Source organism: Ciona robusta, chromosome 6, assembly GCF_009617815.1.
Source record: "Ciona robusta chromosome 6, ASM961781v2".
Lineage (NCBI taxonomy): Eukaryota > Metazoa > Chordata > Ascidiacea > Phlebobranchia > Cionidae > Ciona > Ciona robusta.
In genome coordinates, this window is record NC_143240.1 from 4,510,715 (window position 1) to 4,526,775 (window position 16,061).

A 16,061-nucleotide genomic window follows, 5' to 3' on the forward strand; every position below is an offset into this window, starting at 1 on the left:
TGCTACAGTGGGGTACAATATACTTTAGGTTGTGATGTATTATTGTAGATATCCATCGTTTAGGTCATTGAACCTTAACAAATATTACTTTGGTTCATCACACACACACAATAAACATAACCACCATACACACACACACACAGCTACAGCATGGAGCGGCTCCAACTCGAGTTCGATGAATTCACGAAGCGTTGCGTGTCCCGTCTTCTCTCCGTTGCACGTCTCGGTGTTTATCAATTCATCGCTGATCTTTCCTACCACACGATGTCCCCGAGAGCAGCAGAGACGATCTATTTGTTGATGAATGTGCCTTCTGGTGTTCGATCCGAGGTGGATTGTCTCGTTGCAACGGATTATACAAAGCAGGAGTGGCTCGAGTTTATTAATGGTATTTCTATTTTTCATTTTGTTCAAATTGTCAGCAATACAAAAAACAATCACTCACAAAGTTACATACGTGGTTACTTGTAATTGGACACGAGGTGTATGAAACAAAACACCCGTGTTATAATGACTGTTATGCCCCGTCATGCGAGGATAAATAAGTTACATACGTGGTAACTCGTAAGCGGGCACGAGGTGTATGGAACAGAACACCCGTGTTATAACGACTGTCGTTGCCCCGTCATACGAGGATAAATAAGTTAAATGCGTGGTAACTCGTAAGCGGGCACGAGGTGTATGAAACAGAACACCTGTGTTATAACGACTGTCGTTGTCATACCATGCGAGGATTAAAGTTAATAACTTTTTATTCATTTCACACATAGTATTATTTCTATACATCATTACAATATGTTTAGATTTAATTATATTATTTCTATGTACAAATATATGATATCTATACCTACATATATGGTATCTATAGACCCCGACACAAAGTTAGCATTTGAAGAGCAATTATCCACCATGCCAGCAAATGAGATCGTTTACTTACTCACTGCGTTTGCCAACCTTGCACAAGCTAGACCAACTACTGAGAAGCATTTGGTGGAAACTATTGCCGTTGATATTTTTAAGGTAGGAAGTGGTTTATGGAGTTTTTAATTGGGCAACTATAAAATTTCATGGAATGTAATGTATAACGGTAATAAGCCCACTGAAATATATAAAACCCATATAGAATAGAATATGCAAGTTATACCACACGTGCCTTTTTCCTACGATTATCTGCCCTATAAATACCGCGTCTCGCGTTCACTCACCCTCTTAGTTTACCACTGGCAATAAACCATTATGCAACCACTACAGTACCACATATACTGAATGTATTTTAACACATTTATTGAATGTATTTAAATTGAAAACTTTATTTCATTTTGTTTTATTCAACCCATATATTTGCAGGTATCGTTTGTATATTGCATGACTCGTGACATTTGTAGCAAGACCGGACGGGAGTTGTTATGTTCAGTTGCCTACCGTCATCCATATGTTATATCTATGCTTGTACAATATGTATTCCATAATATGGGTAAGGGGTGTATATATTGTTGTTTGATTAATTATATGATGCACAAATGTACAATATTCTAGTATGGTATTCATTGTGGGTGAGGTCCTTGTCAAGGACCTGGAATTTAAGCTAGGTTTGGCCCACTAACCCAAATCTAGTATAATAATTAGTAATGAGAATGACAAAGTTCATATTTATAACAGACTGGCACCATGGCTCAGTGGTTAGGCGCTTGCATTGTAACCGTAGGGTATTGGGTTCAAGGCTCGATACTGATAGTTATGTGTCTTTGGGCAAGTCACTTAACATAAATTGCTCCAACCCAGTGGTCACTAATGGGTTGTAGCACTCTGGGTGTTTGGGTAATGGGCCAACTCTGGCCTAAATCCCAGGTCCCATAGCATAGCACTTCTTAAAACTTTATCCACATAGAATAAAGTAACATTTATGATATACGTTTATCAAGTATAGACTCATACTATATTATAACAGTATAAAGAGTATATAATATATTCTATTTTTCCAATATTATAAGCATACTTTCCATTCCAGATCAATTCATGTCCACCGTCGTATACTCGCTTAGCGACCTTCCTTATTCGTCATGGCAACCATCGTCATGTGACCTCGAGTTGCTACGCGTGTGGTTGCTAGGTAACCCAATCACCTCAACGGAATTCAAACTCGCAAAGATGGTTTTACAGGTTGGTACACTAATTAATGAAGTTGGTTTTGTAGTTGTTCTGAATGTAAATTTGTTATTCTGCTGTTGTTGCTGCCAGGCAAAATATATTTTCACCTGGCACACAACTTACCCTTTAATTTAATTTAAACCAATGTTTTTTCTGCCATGCAGAGAGACTTCATCAGGTTTACTCAATTAGCAAATCCAAATATTTTGTTTTTAAAGCTAAGCTATTTAATTTTCCCAATAATGTACAATTTTTAAAAGTAAAAGGATGTTCTGGCAATTTTTGTCAATTGTGATCCTAAAATGCCAAAGTTTCAAGGCCATATTCTGTGTCTTAAAATTACAGTAACATAATCCCAATCTTACCCCACGCAGGGTTTAAACTTTGGTTATCGCGACAACGGCCACTTATTCCTACCACTAGAGGTTCATTATAAGATATCTATGTTAATATTGGAGACGAACGTTAAACTTGAGCAAGATCGGATACAATCGGGGATTGTGGTTAAGAGTATCGACCATGTAAGTTGTGTGGTGTGTATATTTGTGTGTGTGTGATATATATATGTATAGTATAATCATATGCGTAAGCCTAACCCAAAGATATTCAATGCTTGACACTGATTGCCGTATCCTTGGGCAAGACACTTAACGGCAATTGCTCCAACCCAGTGGTCACAAATGGGTTGTCTAAATTGTCAGCCATACATAAAAACAATCACCCACCCTTAGGCAAGATATCCATAAATGTTCAGGCAATTAGCCAACTTCCCTAAATCTTAGGTCCTATCGGTTATCTTGTAGTAAGACCGCTTTTTATAATTCTACAACCAAACTTTGACCTTTCATAACCTTTAACCCCAGGTGTCAAAAGTTGCATCAGCGGTTCGTCTTACCCCTCAACCCATCGACCACAAGGTGACAGCATGGAGTTGGGAGGTTTTATTGAAGCTTAAACTTCATCGAAGAGTTTGGACAGATCCTAAGAATAAATTATGCGGTAATTTATTAATTAGTTGCTAATTAGTTAAATATTAGTTACTTTATATGTTGCTTGTGGTGACCTATGAAAATAGAAATGTATTTTTGCTCTGCCATGCAAGGATAAAGGACTTTTATTCATTCATACTTTTATATGCAAGCAAGTAGTATAAGTTGTAGAGCTATTGTCCAAGTTGACCCAATCCATTCGGGTCTATGTTGTTGACCCAGGATCATATACCTCCTACACAAAAACCCCTGATATTACTACTATGGTGGTTGTTCTATTGTATCCTCCTATACATACAGACATCCCTACCTCCCCCACCCCTACAACAAGTCAGATTTGGGTTATTCCCCCTATATATATCTATACCATACAATACAAACCTGATTTACACCCCTATACAGACACCCCTGACACCCCTACCCCGGACATGAACAACGACCCCACCTTACTACCCCTGTTACAAGCCACTAAGGACCACCACACGATGGCCTCGTACATCGCTGTTGCTATGACGAGGTTGGGAGACAGGTGGGACATAGACATCTTATTGGACATAAATATCATATATTTATTTTGATTGGCGCAGTCGTTATAACACGGGTGTTCTGTTTCATACACTTTGTGCCTGCTTACGAGTTACCATGTATATAACTTTGTGGGTGATTGTTTATTTTATTTTTTATGTATGGCTGACAATTTGAACAACCCATTAGTGACCACTGGGTTGGAGCAATTGCCATTAAGTGTCTTGCCCAAGGACACACAGCTAGAATAATATCTATATCTAAATATATGATATCTACAGCAAGGACTCATTCCTTCACGAGGGCCTCGAGTGTCTACACCACCTTGCATCATCTGGTCACATGAGGGCAGTATTGAGTTGCTTGTATTTCGTCGTACCGATGTTTCAGCGATCCAACATTAATTTAGCTGAGAACCAAAAGTGAGTTTGGAGGTTATATGTTGTTGGTGTAGTGTTTTGTGGTGATAGGCCAACTCTGGTTTTAATCTGTTGGCCTCACCCATATAGAGAACATAGAATGTGTGGTGTATGCCATTTCAGCATAGTTGTTTTTGTTCCTTTATTTAAGTGTGATTTTACTGTATGTGTGTTTATACAGATGCATGCTTATGTATAGAAGTATTTCAAACTTTGTTAACCCTCACTCTTTGTAAAAGTCGCTTACCACAAACAAAGAAGAGGATAAATACGCTGACCTGCGCTGAACAACACTGGGTGTAGATATTTCTATGTTTGTTCTTTTTACACCGAGGCGAGCTACACTGTAGTGTAAACGCCGCTTAAAAGAACAAACAAAGAAATATCTACGCTGACCTGCGCTGAGCAACCCTGGGTGTAGATATTTCTTTGTTTGTTCTTTCTTACAAAACACATTTACACCACCAGGTTCACAGAGATACTCCGTACAGTGGTCCACCAACATAACAGTGTTATATCTGGCCTGACTAACCTTATACTACAAGACACACCCCACCACCCATATGCTGTGTTGTTGTGCTCTGTTGTACAGAACCATGTAGTTGAAGGTGCGTGTTGCATGTATGAATGGTTGTACATTAAGTGTGCTATCAGTGGTTTCGAGCATATATGTGTATGGTAATAAGCGTCATAACATTTAGAATTGTGATTAAAGTCGTTGTTGGGAGAGGAGTAAGTTATGTTTTCGCTTTTGGCATGATGTCATACTCATTTTTCTGGGAATAATATTTTTGCTAACTGGGGAATTTAGATAAACAAACAATAATGTTGCTCAACATGGAATGTTATCCTAACAATTTATAAACAATGTATTTCTCAGCCAAACAGATTGTTAGTTAGGAGATGTTAGTTAGGAGAGGCCATAAGTTAATTTTAAACAGTAACCATTATACCTTAGTACTCATAACAAATCGTAACTTTTCCCTCTCAGCCCCACACGAAGAAGACAAAGTAAAGATCATTTCCTATTGGTTAAAAATGGTCCTCACTATCATTGGTTGGTTTAAAGATGATGATCTTTGCTTATTGGTGGATTATTTATTCAAATCAGCCAATCAGATTGGAGATAGATCTCTGCTGGAATTTAGGTGGGTTTTGCAACTTACATGCCCATTTCTTGTGGTTATTATTTATATAATCTCTATATACATCGTTTTTTGGGGGACAACAGTTATACTTTTTCATACACTTAAAAGGGTTTTTTACAATGAATAAATGAATGAATGAATGTAACTTACTTTATCTTTGTGTTGCCTATTTTGCGCAAATTTATCTAAACCTCCTATTTTCCCCCAAAGTTACACCCAATGTTTAGTACATTATCTCACCCCCATATATCCTCCCTACAGAACACAGTTCTACGAGAGTTACATCCACTTGATGTTGCATAGCAACCATCGTAACCATGGCAACCATAAATCTGTCGTGTCGTCGTTGCTAAGCATGGTAACCGGGGGCAACCAACAATGGCCATTGTCGTTTCTACCATATGTCATAAAGGATGACATCATTTATTTCGCTTACGTGTGCATTGAAGCGGAGACAAGGTGAGAATTATAGAGATCGTGTTTTTATTACAAATTATTGATGAAAATGTAGCTGAGTTTTGCAGCATATATATATAATAAATGCATAAAAGGTTATCAATCAAAATATTTTTGACAAATCATGAACATTATTTACTGTTAAGCTGTCTATGCATGCTAGTTCAAAGTAAAACTTTACCATTTTATTTCAAGTTATAAAGACAACTGTAAAGTGGTATTTTTATTAACTGTTAAGTTATCTATAGTTTGTTACAAATAGCAGGGTAAAAAGCTACCACTTTCCAATTATGTAGTTTAAAATATATCTTTACCACTTTTTTCAAAGGTAGAAATATGATAGGCACCTAACAGCTGGGTAAAACCTGTTGTACCTTTAAGTTTAAAGTATAACTGTTGCCTTTTATTTGAATTCTAACTTTCTTTAAAATACTGTAAAGTTATCCACCGTTAAGCTGTCTCCATACATTTCACCCGATAGTTTAAAGTAAAGCTTTTTCACCATATTTATAGGTACGAAGACGACTGCAAACTCTGGGCAACAATTTTATCGAATTTGCGAAGTGATCGCAAAATGTCGGTTGAAACAGCGTTGAAGAAATCGGTGAACAAACTCAAGTTGTCGCATAATCCAACTATATTGTCGCTTTCCCTTTATAGGTGGGTGGTTTATACATGTTGAGGTTTTATATTGGCATATAATGTTTAATTTGGTATTTTTGACAGCTAGTTTTACGTGTCAACAAAACAATAACCTTGAATTGGTTGCACCACCTTTCACAGGTGTTTTAGTTAAGTTAAGTTGTATTTGACCGACACTTAGGTATTTTTAAAACAAAATAATGAGATTTTTTTTATAAATTATTTTTACGCTAAAAATAACGTTTAATATTCTCAACACTAGGTGGGGTGAGTTAGCCCTCCACACTCCCTACTCCCACCCGGTGTTGGAATTGATCTGGCTCAACTTTTTCTTACGTTTTGTTTCGTTTCCACTAGATGGCGGGAGCAGTCTCGGTTACAGGTGACATAGATATCTTATATCATTAACTTCTAGTAAACATTACAACCAATAAGTTGGATTTGTTTCACAGGATTGTGTTTCTAACTATTCCTGCCTCCCCTTGTTTTAAAAATTTAGCGTCTTTGGTAATAGTAATAAATTCGATTAGGGGAGCTAAGATTAAAAAGGTTTAGTTATTGGGGTAATGGGCCGAAAGACTGGATGTAGCGACAAAACGACATTCGTTAAAACCCGCATATTGTGGTTAAAACATATTTTTGTCATGCTGTAGGATCTTAACCCACTCTACTATAAATTAATGCCTATAAACTTATATAAGCACATTATATTTTACCAATCAACACCCAGGTTCTTTGAATCTGTTCCATCCCTCCCTTTATACAACAAGTTACGATCACGACTCCAATCCACCACTGAGTTCCACCATGGTGAGGTGTCTAGTGGGAGGGGTGGGGAAAATGGGACGGGTGGGGAAGATGGGAAAGCTAGGCATAACAGGTTAGTGGTGGTCTAATTAAACGAATTAAGAGAAGGGAAGGAAAAGACAGGGAGAGTTGTCCAGTGTAGGTTTATATCAAATACGCTGCCGAGTTTACAAAGAAATTCAATACGCTAAATGAATTAAAACAAAAATATCTCTAAGTCTAGACTGTTTTGTTGATGAAGGGGCAATTTTTATTTGTATGAATACGATAACAAAGATTAAATTAGTTAAAACAACAAAGAGAAGGAAATTCACAGCAAAACTACAGTCGTTAAAACACGCTACAAGTAAAACTTATTTGAAGAAAAGTGTGGCTTATGTCAATATTTACTGATGTGGTGAATGCAATGTGCTTTAGCTGGTTTGGATTTAACAGCAGGGTAAAATCTGTTTAAGCTTAAAACAGGGTTGCTGCAACATATGATGCCACGCTTGTATAAAAATATAAATAATCGGAGTGGTATGCAGAAAGTATAATTAACCCTGATCATTGATCAAATTTCCTTGCCGGCATAATTTACGTCAAAAACACGGATAAGACGATCATTGAATAGCGGAGAATCGTTAAATATACTTTCTGCATACCACTTCATGTTTCACTTGAACACTGTTTAGCTAATCAGTGATCAAGCAGAAACTTAAATATACTTTCTGCATACCTACCATCATCTAACATAGCACACTTACATCCACAGATTAATAAAGATCTTCCATACTTTTAAACTCTGGTTAGAAGAACCTAAAGTACATGAACAAGATCTATACCTACCTTCCCTCCCCAACCAATATAATGCAGATCTGCTATCTAAACTAAGGACCAGGAACCTTAAGCTTAATCTAGATGATTGCCAAGTTGAAAGGTTTGTAATATTGTAGAATAACCACACATATTTAGCATTAGATGTAGGTTTATTACCCCAACACCCAGGGTGCTAACTGACTAGACTGTAATATGATCTTAATCTTATTAAATATATGCTGAATATATATTTAATATTTTTTTTATTATATATATGTAGTCTATTCTATAAGGGTGAGCTCTATGGTGAGGCACACTATGGGACTTGGGATTTAGACCAGAGTTGGCCCATTACCCCAACAATGTATATGCACATTCTATTCTATATGGGTGAGGTCCTACAGTAAGGCATGTCATGGAACCTGGGATTTAAGCCAGAGTTGGCCCATTACCCCAACATTGTATATCCACATTCTATTCTATATGGGTGAGGTCCTACAGTGAGGCATGCCATGGGACCTGGGATGTAGGCCAGAGTTGGCCCATTACCCCAACATTGTATATGCACATTTCATTCTATATGGGTGAGGTCCTACAGTGAGGCATGCCATGGGACCTGGGATCTAGGTCAGAGTTGGCCCATTACCCCAACATTGTATATGCACATTCTATTCAATATGGGTGAGGTCCTACAGTGAGGCATGCCATGGGACCTGGGATGTAGGCCAGAGTTGGCCCATTACCCCAACATTGTATATGCACATTCTATTCTATATGGGTAAGGTCCTGCAGTGAGGCATGCAGTGGGACCTGGGATGTAGGTCTATTACCCCAACACCCAGTGTGCTACCACCAAAGCATATTCTAACCATAGTGTTCCACCCATAGAATAACAGAGGAGCTTAATACATTGGCATTGGAGTGGAAGAATCTACAAACCAACACCAAGCACTCTGATCGTAAACATGCAAGATACAGTTTCCATGGAAGACCGGTAAGCATGATGGCAATAGTAAAACATCATAGCCATACAGCAACTATGAAACTATATATAATTTCGATAGCCAACCCTATATATTCCTCATTCTATTCTGTATGGGTGAGGTCCTTTACCATGAAAGGTCGTAGCTAGAGAACCTAGGATTTAGGCCAGAGAACTCTGACGTAACTCCTGTCGTTACCTGCCACTACATATATACAGTCAGTGGCGCAAAAAATAAGGTGAGGGGGTTTTAATCAAAAGAATTTCCAATTTTTTTTTATAACTTTTTTTTTGGTTTAAAAGGGGGGGTCGCGATACCCTAAACCCCCTGGCTGCGCCACTGTATACAGTAGTGCCCTGTTTCTAGTAGTGTTTTTCTCACAGTAATCTATTAATACACATATGGTGCATGAAACACAACCCCATATACCCCCCACCCCACAGCACACCCCATCCAACCATCGTGAGAGGATCAACCAACTATTAGATCAATACGAAGCCCCCCACCCACTCCCCAATATACATAACCCTCTATCGCCACCGGTGGCTGTTAATGATGTTTCCTCTATTTATGATTTTGAATCCGTCAAGCTGGCTGTTGAACAGGTGAGTGATTAGTTAAGTAATTGTGGGAAATTACTTCTATTTTGTATTAAACTAAAGCCAGTTCTCTTTTAGAATTATATACACCTAATTAACTAGTTTAGTTCTCATTGACGAAATATTTACATGCGTAGTAGGTTTAAGTCAAAATACAGCTTCAAAATGTTAAAAATTAATTACTTTTTTTACATTTATGGTTTGTTTTAAAACAATATGTCATCAAAACACCTTACATAGCAGCATTATTACCAACAAAACTTTATTGTTGAGGCTGTAGCAGTTGCCCGAAGATTAAAGTATAAATTTATAAATTATGTTCATTATTTATGGCATTGATTGATCATTGCATAACATAGAAACATTATACCCAGGATATCAAAGTTGTGACGGAATTTGCGGCAACACATATTTCCATGGCAACCAAACACCAGGGGATGGACAAAGAATATCTGGCAACACTGAACAAGTTGTATTATTTAAAGGTAGGTTAACCCAGAGGTTACCCCTAATAACCCCATATCACCCCTGTTAACCCCCCAGGACACCAGCTTACTAATGAACATCGAATGCCAATCATCATTTAGCCCTGGTCACAAATGTGCAGGTGCTGGGCAAATCGAACTTGTGTTTCGTGAGAAAACATTGAATGAACAAGTTGCTGCAAAGATCAAAGCAAACAGGTGTGGTTGAGTTATTCTACTGTTGTTGATACCAGGCATAATGTTAGATATTTATCGCGATATGGCAGACAAAACATTGGTATAAGCGGGCACGAGATGTATGAAACAGAACACCCGTGTTATAACGGCTGTCGTTGCCCCGTCATGCGAGGATAAATAAGTTACATACGTCACGATACGTGGTAACTCATAAGTGGGCATAGGGTGTAGGAAACAGAACACCTGTGTTGTAACGACTGTCGTTGCCCCGCCATTCGAGGGTAAATAAGTTACATACGTGGTAACTTGTAAGCGAGCACGAGGTGTATGAAACAGAACACTTGTGTTATAGCGACTGTCGTTGCCCGGCCATGCGAGGATAAATAAGTTACATACGTGGTAACTTGTAAGCATTATTCATTCATATACTTAACAACAGAAAGAAGCAATCTAAGTCAGTGTCAGATTTTGTAGCAGAAGAATTTTGTTCCGAGTTATGTTACGCTTCATTGCACTTGGAAAGTGTGATCAGGGCTCTGGAGAATAACTTGAAAAACCCAACTTTTAATCAGGACTTAAAAAGGTTGGTGATGTTTAGTCTAAACTGTGGTTGTTTCCAAATAAAACTTATTGTAGCAGTACCTTCGGTAGTAATGGCTCCCAAAATGAGAATAATTTCTGTTAAATTGTGTGTTTTTTATAATTTTGATGTCATTTTTGTTCTGACTTAATGATCCTGTTGGAGCAGTCCTTGATTTATTAATGTTATCGTCCATTAGTATTGAATATTTATTTAAATAACACGTGCTTACAGTTTTATGAAATTCACTATTTCTGCCCTACTAGTTACATTATACCACAGAATGCAATTTACTTTGGCTTGTGTGGTTTAAAGTTGTTCAATAACTTTGTTATTATAATTGAATTAGTTAATGAATTTTATCAACTACTTAACCCCAGTTCCATTGCATCATCTGGTTGCCAGTTATTCTATATGTTGGCCCAGTTATTCACAGAAGGCTGTAAATCTTGCAACCCAGTTAAACATCTACTGTCTAACTGTGTGGAGATGCTGGGCCAGGTTGGTTGTTTTGTATATCGGGTTTAATACACGGGTGTTGCACACCATACATGGTGGCTTCATGCACCTCATGCTCGCTGTCGAGTTAGGGTACTTTCATGTTTATCCTCGGGGTGGGAAACCAAGGGGTTTAATACACTGGTGTTGCACACCATACATGGTGGCTTCATACACCTCATGCTCACTGTTGAGTTGGAGATGTATATCTAGACTAGGTAGCTGGGGTATTTATATTCTATATGACTAAGTTACTGATTAGGTCACTTTACTCCAAATATTCCAGAACTTTTAAGTAACGTCATCTTTTTATAGTGAAAACCCATTAAAAGTTCAAAAACCCTGCTCTATGATATACTAACCCATATTACCCCCCAGTCGTTTATCGTTCGTTCCCCGAACGAAGCTCGCAACATTCTCCAACATCTCATTCTCACTCCCTCCTCTTCTCCTCTCCTCTCTCCTCATTTTGCTCCTGGTTGTGCATCCAAGCGCGACAACTCCACCAATCAAGTGCAAGAGTATGTTGATATGTACAACACAGTTGTAAAGGTGGTGTCAACTACGACTTCGGATAATCCAGACGTCTTGTTTGTTTTAATAACTAAGGTGGGTGTTGTCTATTATTTAAATCACTAGAATTCAAGTCCAACTAAAATACAATCTATTGATGTGATTGATAATATTTCATTATAGATCAAATATATATCTTTTAACAATCTGTTACTTCTGCTACCAGGCATAATACTAATATAGACTTTTGGTTCCTTTGGTATGAAACATAAAGACTGCACGGCTGGCTAACTGTTGGAATAAAACTATTTTAGTCCAAAGCCAAAAGATCCACATTCAACTGTACAATAGACATATATAAACAGATAAAAATGGCCTAAAATTCCTTTCAAACTTATAACATGCACCAACACCATAAACATACACTATAATTAAAGTAAACATTATAAAAGTAAACATTAACATTATAAAAGTAAACATTTACATTAATGATGTTTCATCTATTTATGTAATGGGCAACTCTTGTCCTTTTTTAAAGTTATAGAATACATTTTTCTGAGTTCCATAAACTGTCTCAGTGGGGTCTAGAAGGTAGCACCCTGAGTGTTGGGGTACCAGGTCTACTTTGGTCTAAATCCCCATCCATATAGAGTAGAAAATACACTGTTTATACCAACTTTAATTTATTACATTTTTAGCATTTTTATTCTGTATCGGTGAGGTGTTGTAGTGAGGCATACTAAGGGCACACTCTATGTAGACATACAGTTTGTAACAAAATTCACATTTATAATAAAAATATTTCTGATTAGTTTGAGCTCACGTCTTGGTTGCAAGAAGTTGAGCCTCCCGTGAAAAGTCGTGAAGATTTAATGAAATACGTCGTGATTGGTCTCATTGGATGTATCATGAAATCACGAAAGTATCATGACAATGATACGTGAGTATTTTCATGTGATTTAGCTTGCAAGGGAATTTTGTGTCCGTGGGCAAGACACAACGACAACTGCTTCAACCCAGTGGTCACTAATGGGTTGTCCATATTGTCAGCCGTACATAAAAAATCATCCACAAAGTTACATAGGTGGTAACTTGTAAGCGGGCACGAAGTGTATGAAACAAAACGCGTGCAAAACCTGAGCTCATTATACCGTAATACCACTATAAATTAGTATATTCTTATTAAGAATTACTAATTTACCACCAGATTGGATTTACTAACGAATGCGATCACCCACAAACCATCACATTCAGCTGTTCATGAGATTTATTTAAACCATCTGCGTTCGTTGGTCAAATATCGATTCCCTGAGTTGCTGGTGGATACTATGATGTTTCTATTGGAAGGTGGGTTGTATGGTACTTGGGGTGGAGTATAGCAGGTGGGGCTGTGGTGTACAGTGTAAAAGCGTGGGTGGCTATAATGTAGTATAGGTGGTGGGATATATAAAGGGGGGCTGAGTTGCTGGTGCATACTATGATGTTTCTGTTGGAAGGTGGGTTTGTATGATATGGGGGTGTTGTGTGCATGGTATAACAGTGTTGTGTGTTGGGGGAGTGTGGCAGGAGTATAGTGTAGTATGGTGGGGGTTGCATAAAGGGGGTAGGGGGCTGAGTTATTGGTGGGTACTATGTTTCTGTTGGAAGGTGTGTTGTGTGGTAGAGCTGTGGTGTACAGTATAAGAGCATTGGTACAATATGGTGGGGTGAGTATATGAAGAGCAGGGTCTGAGTTGATGGTGGATGCTTTAGGAAGGCGAGTCATTTTATGATTGGTATTTATAAAGGGTAGGATAGGGTATTCATTGGAAATAGGGGATTCAATGACACGTGTGTAACATTACCTTCTTTTGCAACTTATTCTGCAAAGTGTAGGAATAAGTGTTAGGGGTTAAAATGGGCAGAGGATTGAAAGGTAGTTATTCCTTATTATTTGAATATGCTTTAACATTATTTTAGAAGTTTATAATTATATATGTTATCTATGCCCAGCATCTCGAACACACGATGTCACCCCTGCATGCTGGCAAAGTTTAATCTCTGTCTCTTTTACCGACTCTCTATCCCCTCCTGGTGGGGAGAATGACGAGGCGCGCAAATATTCGATGGAAATAAATTGGAACACCCTCGCTCATTCTATGGAAATGTTAACCAAGTATTTTGAAGAGTTTCGAACAGGGAATAAATATGCAAGGTAAGCGGGCATGGGTGTTGCTTATATGTGTCAACATATGTGGGTGTCAGGTAATAGGCATATTGTTTATTCTATATGTATGAGGTCTAATGGCAAGGCTTGCCATGAAAACTAATGTTAGCTGCCATTGGCCCTTTACACTAACAGAAGTCCTTTACCCATTTAAATTTTATCAACTGGCAATTTTTATGTCTTATCCAGTTTAAGGCGATGCCAATTTGTTTGCTATAATTGCATAGGATTTTGTTACCAATATGTTTAGATTAATATACCACCCACATAAACAACTTATACTAAATCCAGCAGAAAAGGCCTCCATGAACACTGGTCACCTTACACGGCAGAATTATCAAAAATATTCGAATATTTCTCGCGTACTTTACTCGTGTTTGAGCGACGTCAACAAATACCCCTTCTGTTCACCGAGACAAAGCTCACTGAGGACCCCCGGTGGCTGCCAATACAAATGGTGTACAATGTATTTGATCCATGGTTGCGACCTATAAGTGATCTAGATTCAGGGTAAGTGGCTTTTGTTCTACTGTTGTTGTTGGTAAATCTGTTTATAACGCTTTAGAATTTAGCAAGAAACATAGTAGTTATGTGTGTATATTGATGTTTAGCAAGGGCCAAGGAGTTTTGGTCGCTGTTGTTATTAGGGTTATGTGTTAAACTGTACCAACTTTTCGCTTGCATTGTATACCCCGACTGCCTGACATATTTGCACTGCTTATGTCTTGCCTGATATTAGACGTTTGTGATATATGAGTCTGTTCATAGTTGTTGTATATGATAATAAAAACTTAACAACTAATAAATCAGCACCCTACTGTATTGCTCTCTACCCCCACCTAATGGTTGCTCTCTACCCCCACCTAATGGTTGCTCTCTACCCCCACCTAATGGTTGCTCTCTACCCCCACCTAATGGTTGCTCTGTACCCCCACCTAATGGTTGCTCTCTACCCCCACCTAATGGTTGCTCTCTACCCCTACCTAATGGTTGCTCTGTACCCCCACCTAATGGTTGCTCTGTACCCCCATCTAATGGTTGCTCTCTACCCCCATCTAATGGTTGCTCTCTACCCCTACCTAATGGTTGCTCTGTACCCCCACCTAATGGTTGCTCTGTACCCCCATCTAATGGTTGCTCTCTACCCCCATCTAATGGTTGCTCTCTACCCCCACCTAATGGTTGCTCTGTACCCCCATCTAATGGTTGCTCTCTACCCCCATCTAATGGTTGCTCTCAACTCCCATCTAATGGTTGCTCTCTACCCCCATCTAATGGTTGCTCTGTACCCCCATCTAATGGTTGCTCTGTACCCCCACCTAATGGTTGCTCTCTACCCCCACCTAATGGTTGCTCTCTACCCCCATCTCATGGTTGCTCTCAACTCCCATCTAATGGTTGCTCTCTACCCCCATCTAATGGTTGCTCTGTACCCCCACCTAATGGTTGCTCTGTACCCCCACCTAATGGTTGCTCTCTACCCCCACGTAATGTTTGCTCTGTACCCCCACGTAATGTTTGTTCTCTACCCCCACCTAATGGTTGTTTCCACAGCGACTCCCGGTGGCCGTGGATGGAAAGTCATCATGAATCAGCGTTAATTATTGTTGAGTCGTTTAAACGAATATTGCAAGAGTTCGCGCAGGGGTAACGAGACTAATTCGTAATTTAATATTTAAAATTATTATACTTATTACTCATTAATTATTAAGGTAATATCTGTAAAAGGTCTTAAAAAATGTAATAGTTTCCTAAACTAAATTGCAAATTTATGGTTTAAATAATTATTAATTTATAAAATACATTTTAACCATGTAATACAATATAATTAATTAAATACTAATGTTAATGAACAAGCTAAAACAATATTGTTAACCACTTAACTTTCCACAGAGACAACACAACAGTATCTCAGCATTTGTCATTTATATGGAACCAATATGCAGTGATGACCATACATACTAATGGTGTTATACCACAATACATTATTAATGCGCATCATTTTACACTGGCAACACTGCCATGGGAGTTGTTTATCCCTGATATTCAGTCTCTGGATCAGATGGTCCAGGTATGCAATGCTACAGA

General features: G+C 38.3%; 1 protein-coding gene across 2 annotated transcripts in view; it reads left to right on the plus strand.

The window, feature by feature from the left end:
- LOC149735168 (ectopic P granules protein 5 homolog) overlaps window positions 1–16,061 on the plus strand; it is a 33,162-nt gene that overhangs the window by 9,817 nt on the left and 7,284 nt on the right. Inside the window, exons 15-42 of one of the 2 annotated variants that reach the window (XM_089879350.1) lie at window positions 144–388; window positions 869–1,020; window positions 1,348–1,474; window positions 2,009–2,160; window positions 2,523–2,669; window positions 3,012–3,147; window positions 3,540–3,666; window positions 3,944–4,084; window positions 4,550–4,689; window positions 5,073–5,229; window positions 5,491–5,688; window positions 6,199–6,345; window positions 6,590–6,709; window positions 7,058–7,207; window positions 7,889–8,053; window positions 8,821–8,926; window positions 9,359–9,520; window positions 9,889–9,999; window positions 10,058–10,197; window positions 10,616–10,759; window positions 11,137–11,257; window positions 11,633–11,863; window positions 12,580–12,707; window positions 12,975–13,114; window positions 13,760–13,961; window positions 14,265–14,483; window positions 15,528–15,620; window positions 15,867–16,044. In XM_089879350.1, the coding sequence (XP_089735476.1) occupies window positions 144–388; window positions 869–1,020; window positions 1,348–1,474; window positions 2,009–2,160; window positions 2,523–2,669; window positions 3,012–3,147; window positions 3,540–3,666; window positions 3,944–4,084; window positions 4,550–4,689; window positions 5,073–5,229; window positions 5,491–5,688; window positions 6,199–6,345; window positions 6,590–6,709; window positions 7,058–7,207; window positions 7,889–8,053; window positions 8,821–8,926; window positions 9,359–9,520; window positions 9,889–9,999; window positions 10,058–10,197; window positions 10,616–10,759; window positions 11,137–11,257; window positions 11,633–11,863; window positions 12,580–12,707; window positions 12,975–13,114; window positions 13,760–13,961; window positions 14,265–14,483; window positions 15,528–15,620; window positions 15,867–16,044 (4,279 nt within the window). The remainder of the gene's footprint in view (window positions 1–143; window positions 389–868; window positions 1,021–1,347; window positions 1,475–2,008; window positions 2,161–2,522; window positions 2,670–3,011; window positions 3,148–3,539; window positions 3,667–3,943; window positions 4,085–4,549; window positions 4,690–5,072; window positions 5,230–5,490; window positions 5,689–6,198; window positions 6,346–6,589; window positions 6,710–7,057; window positions 7,208–7,888; window positions 8,054–8,820; window positions 8,927–9,358; window positions 9,521–9,888; window positions 10,000–10,057; window positions 10,198–10,615; window positions 10,760–11,136; window positions 11,258–11,632; window positions 11,864–12,579; window positions 12,708–12,974; window positions 13,115–13,759; window positions 13,962–14,264; window positions 14,484–15,527; window positions 15,621–15,866; window positions 16,045–16,061) is intronic. The other variant, XM_089879351.1, reaches the window with a different exon arrangement.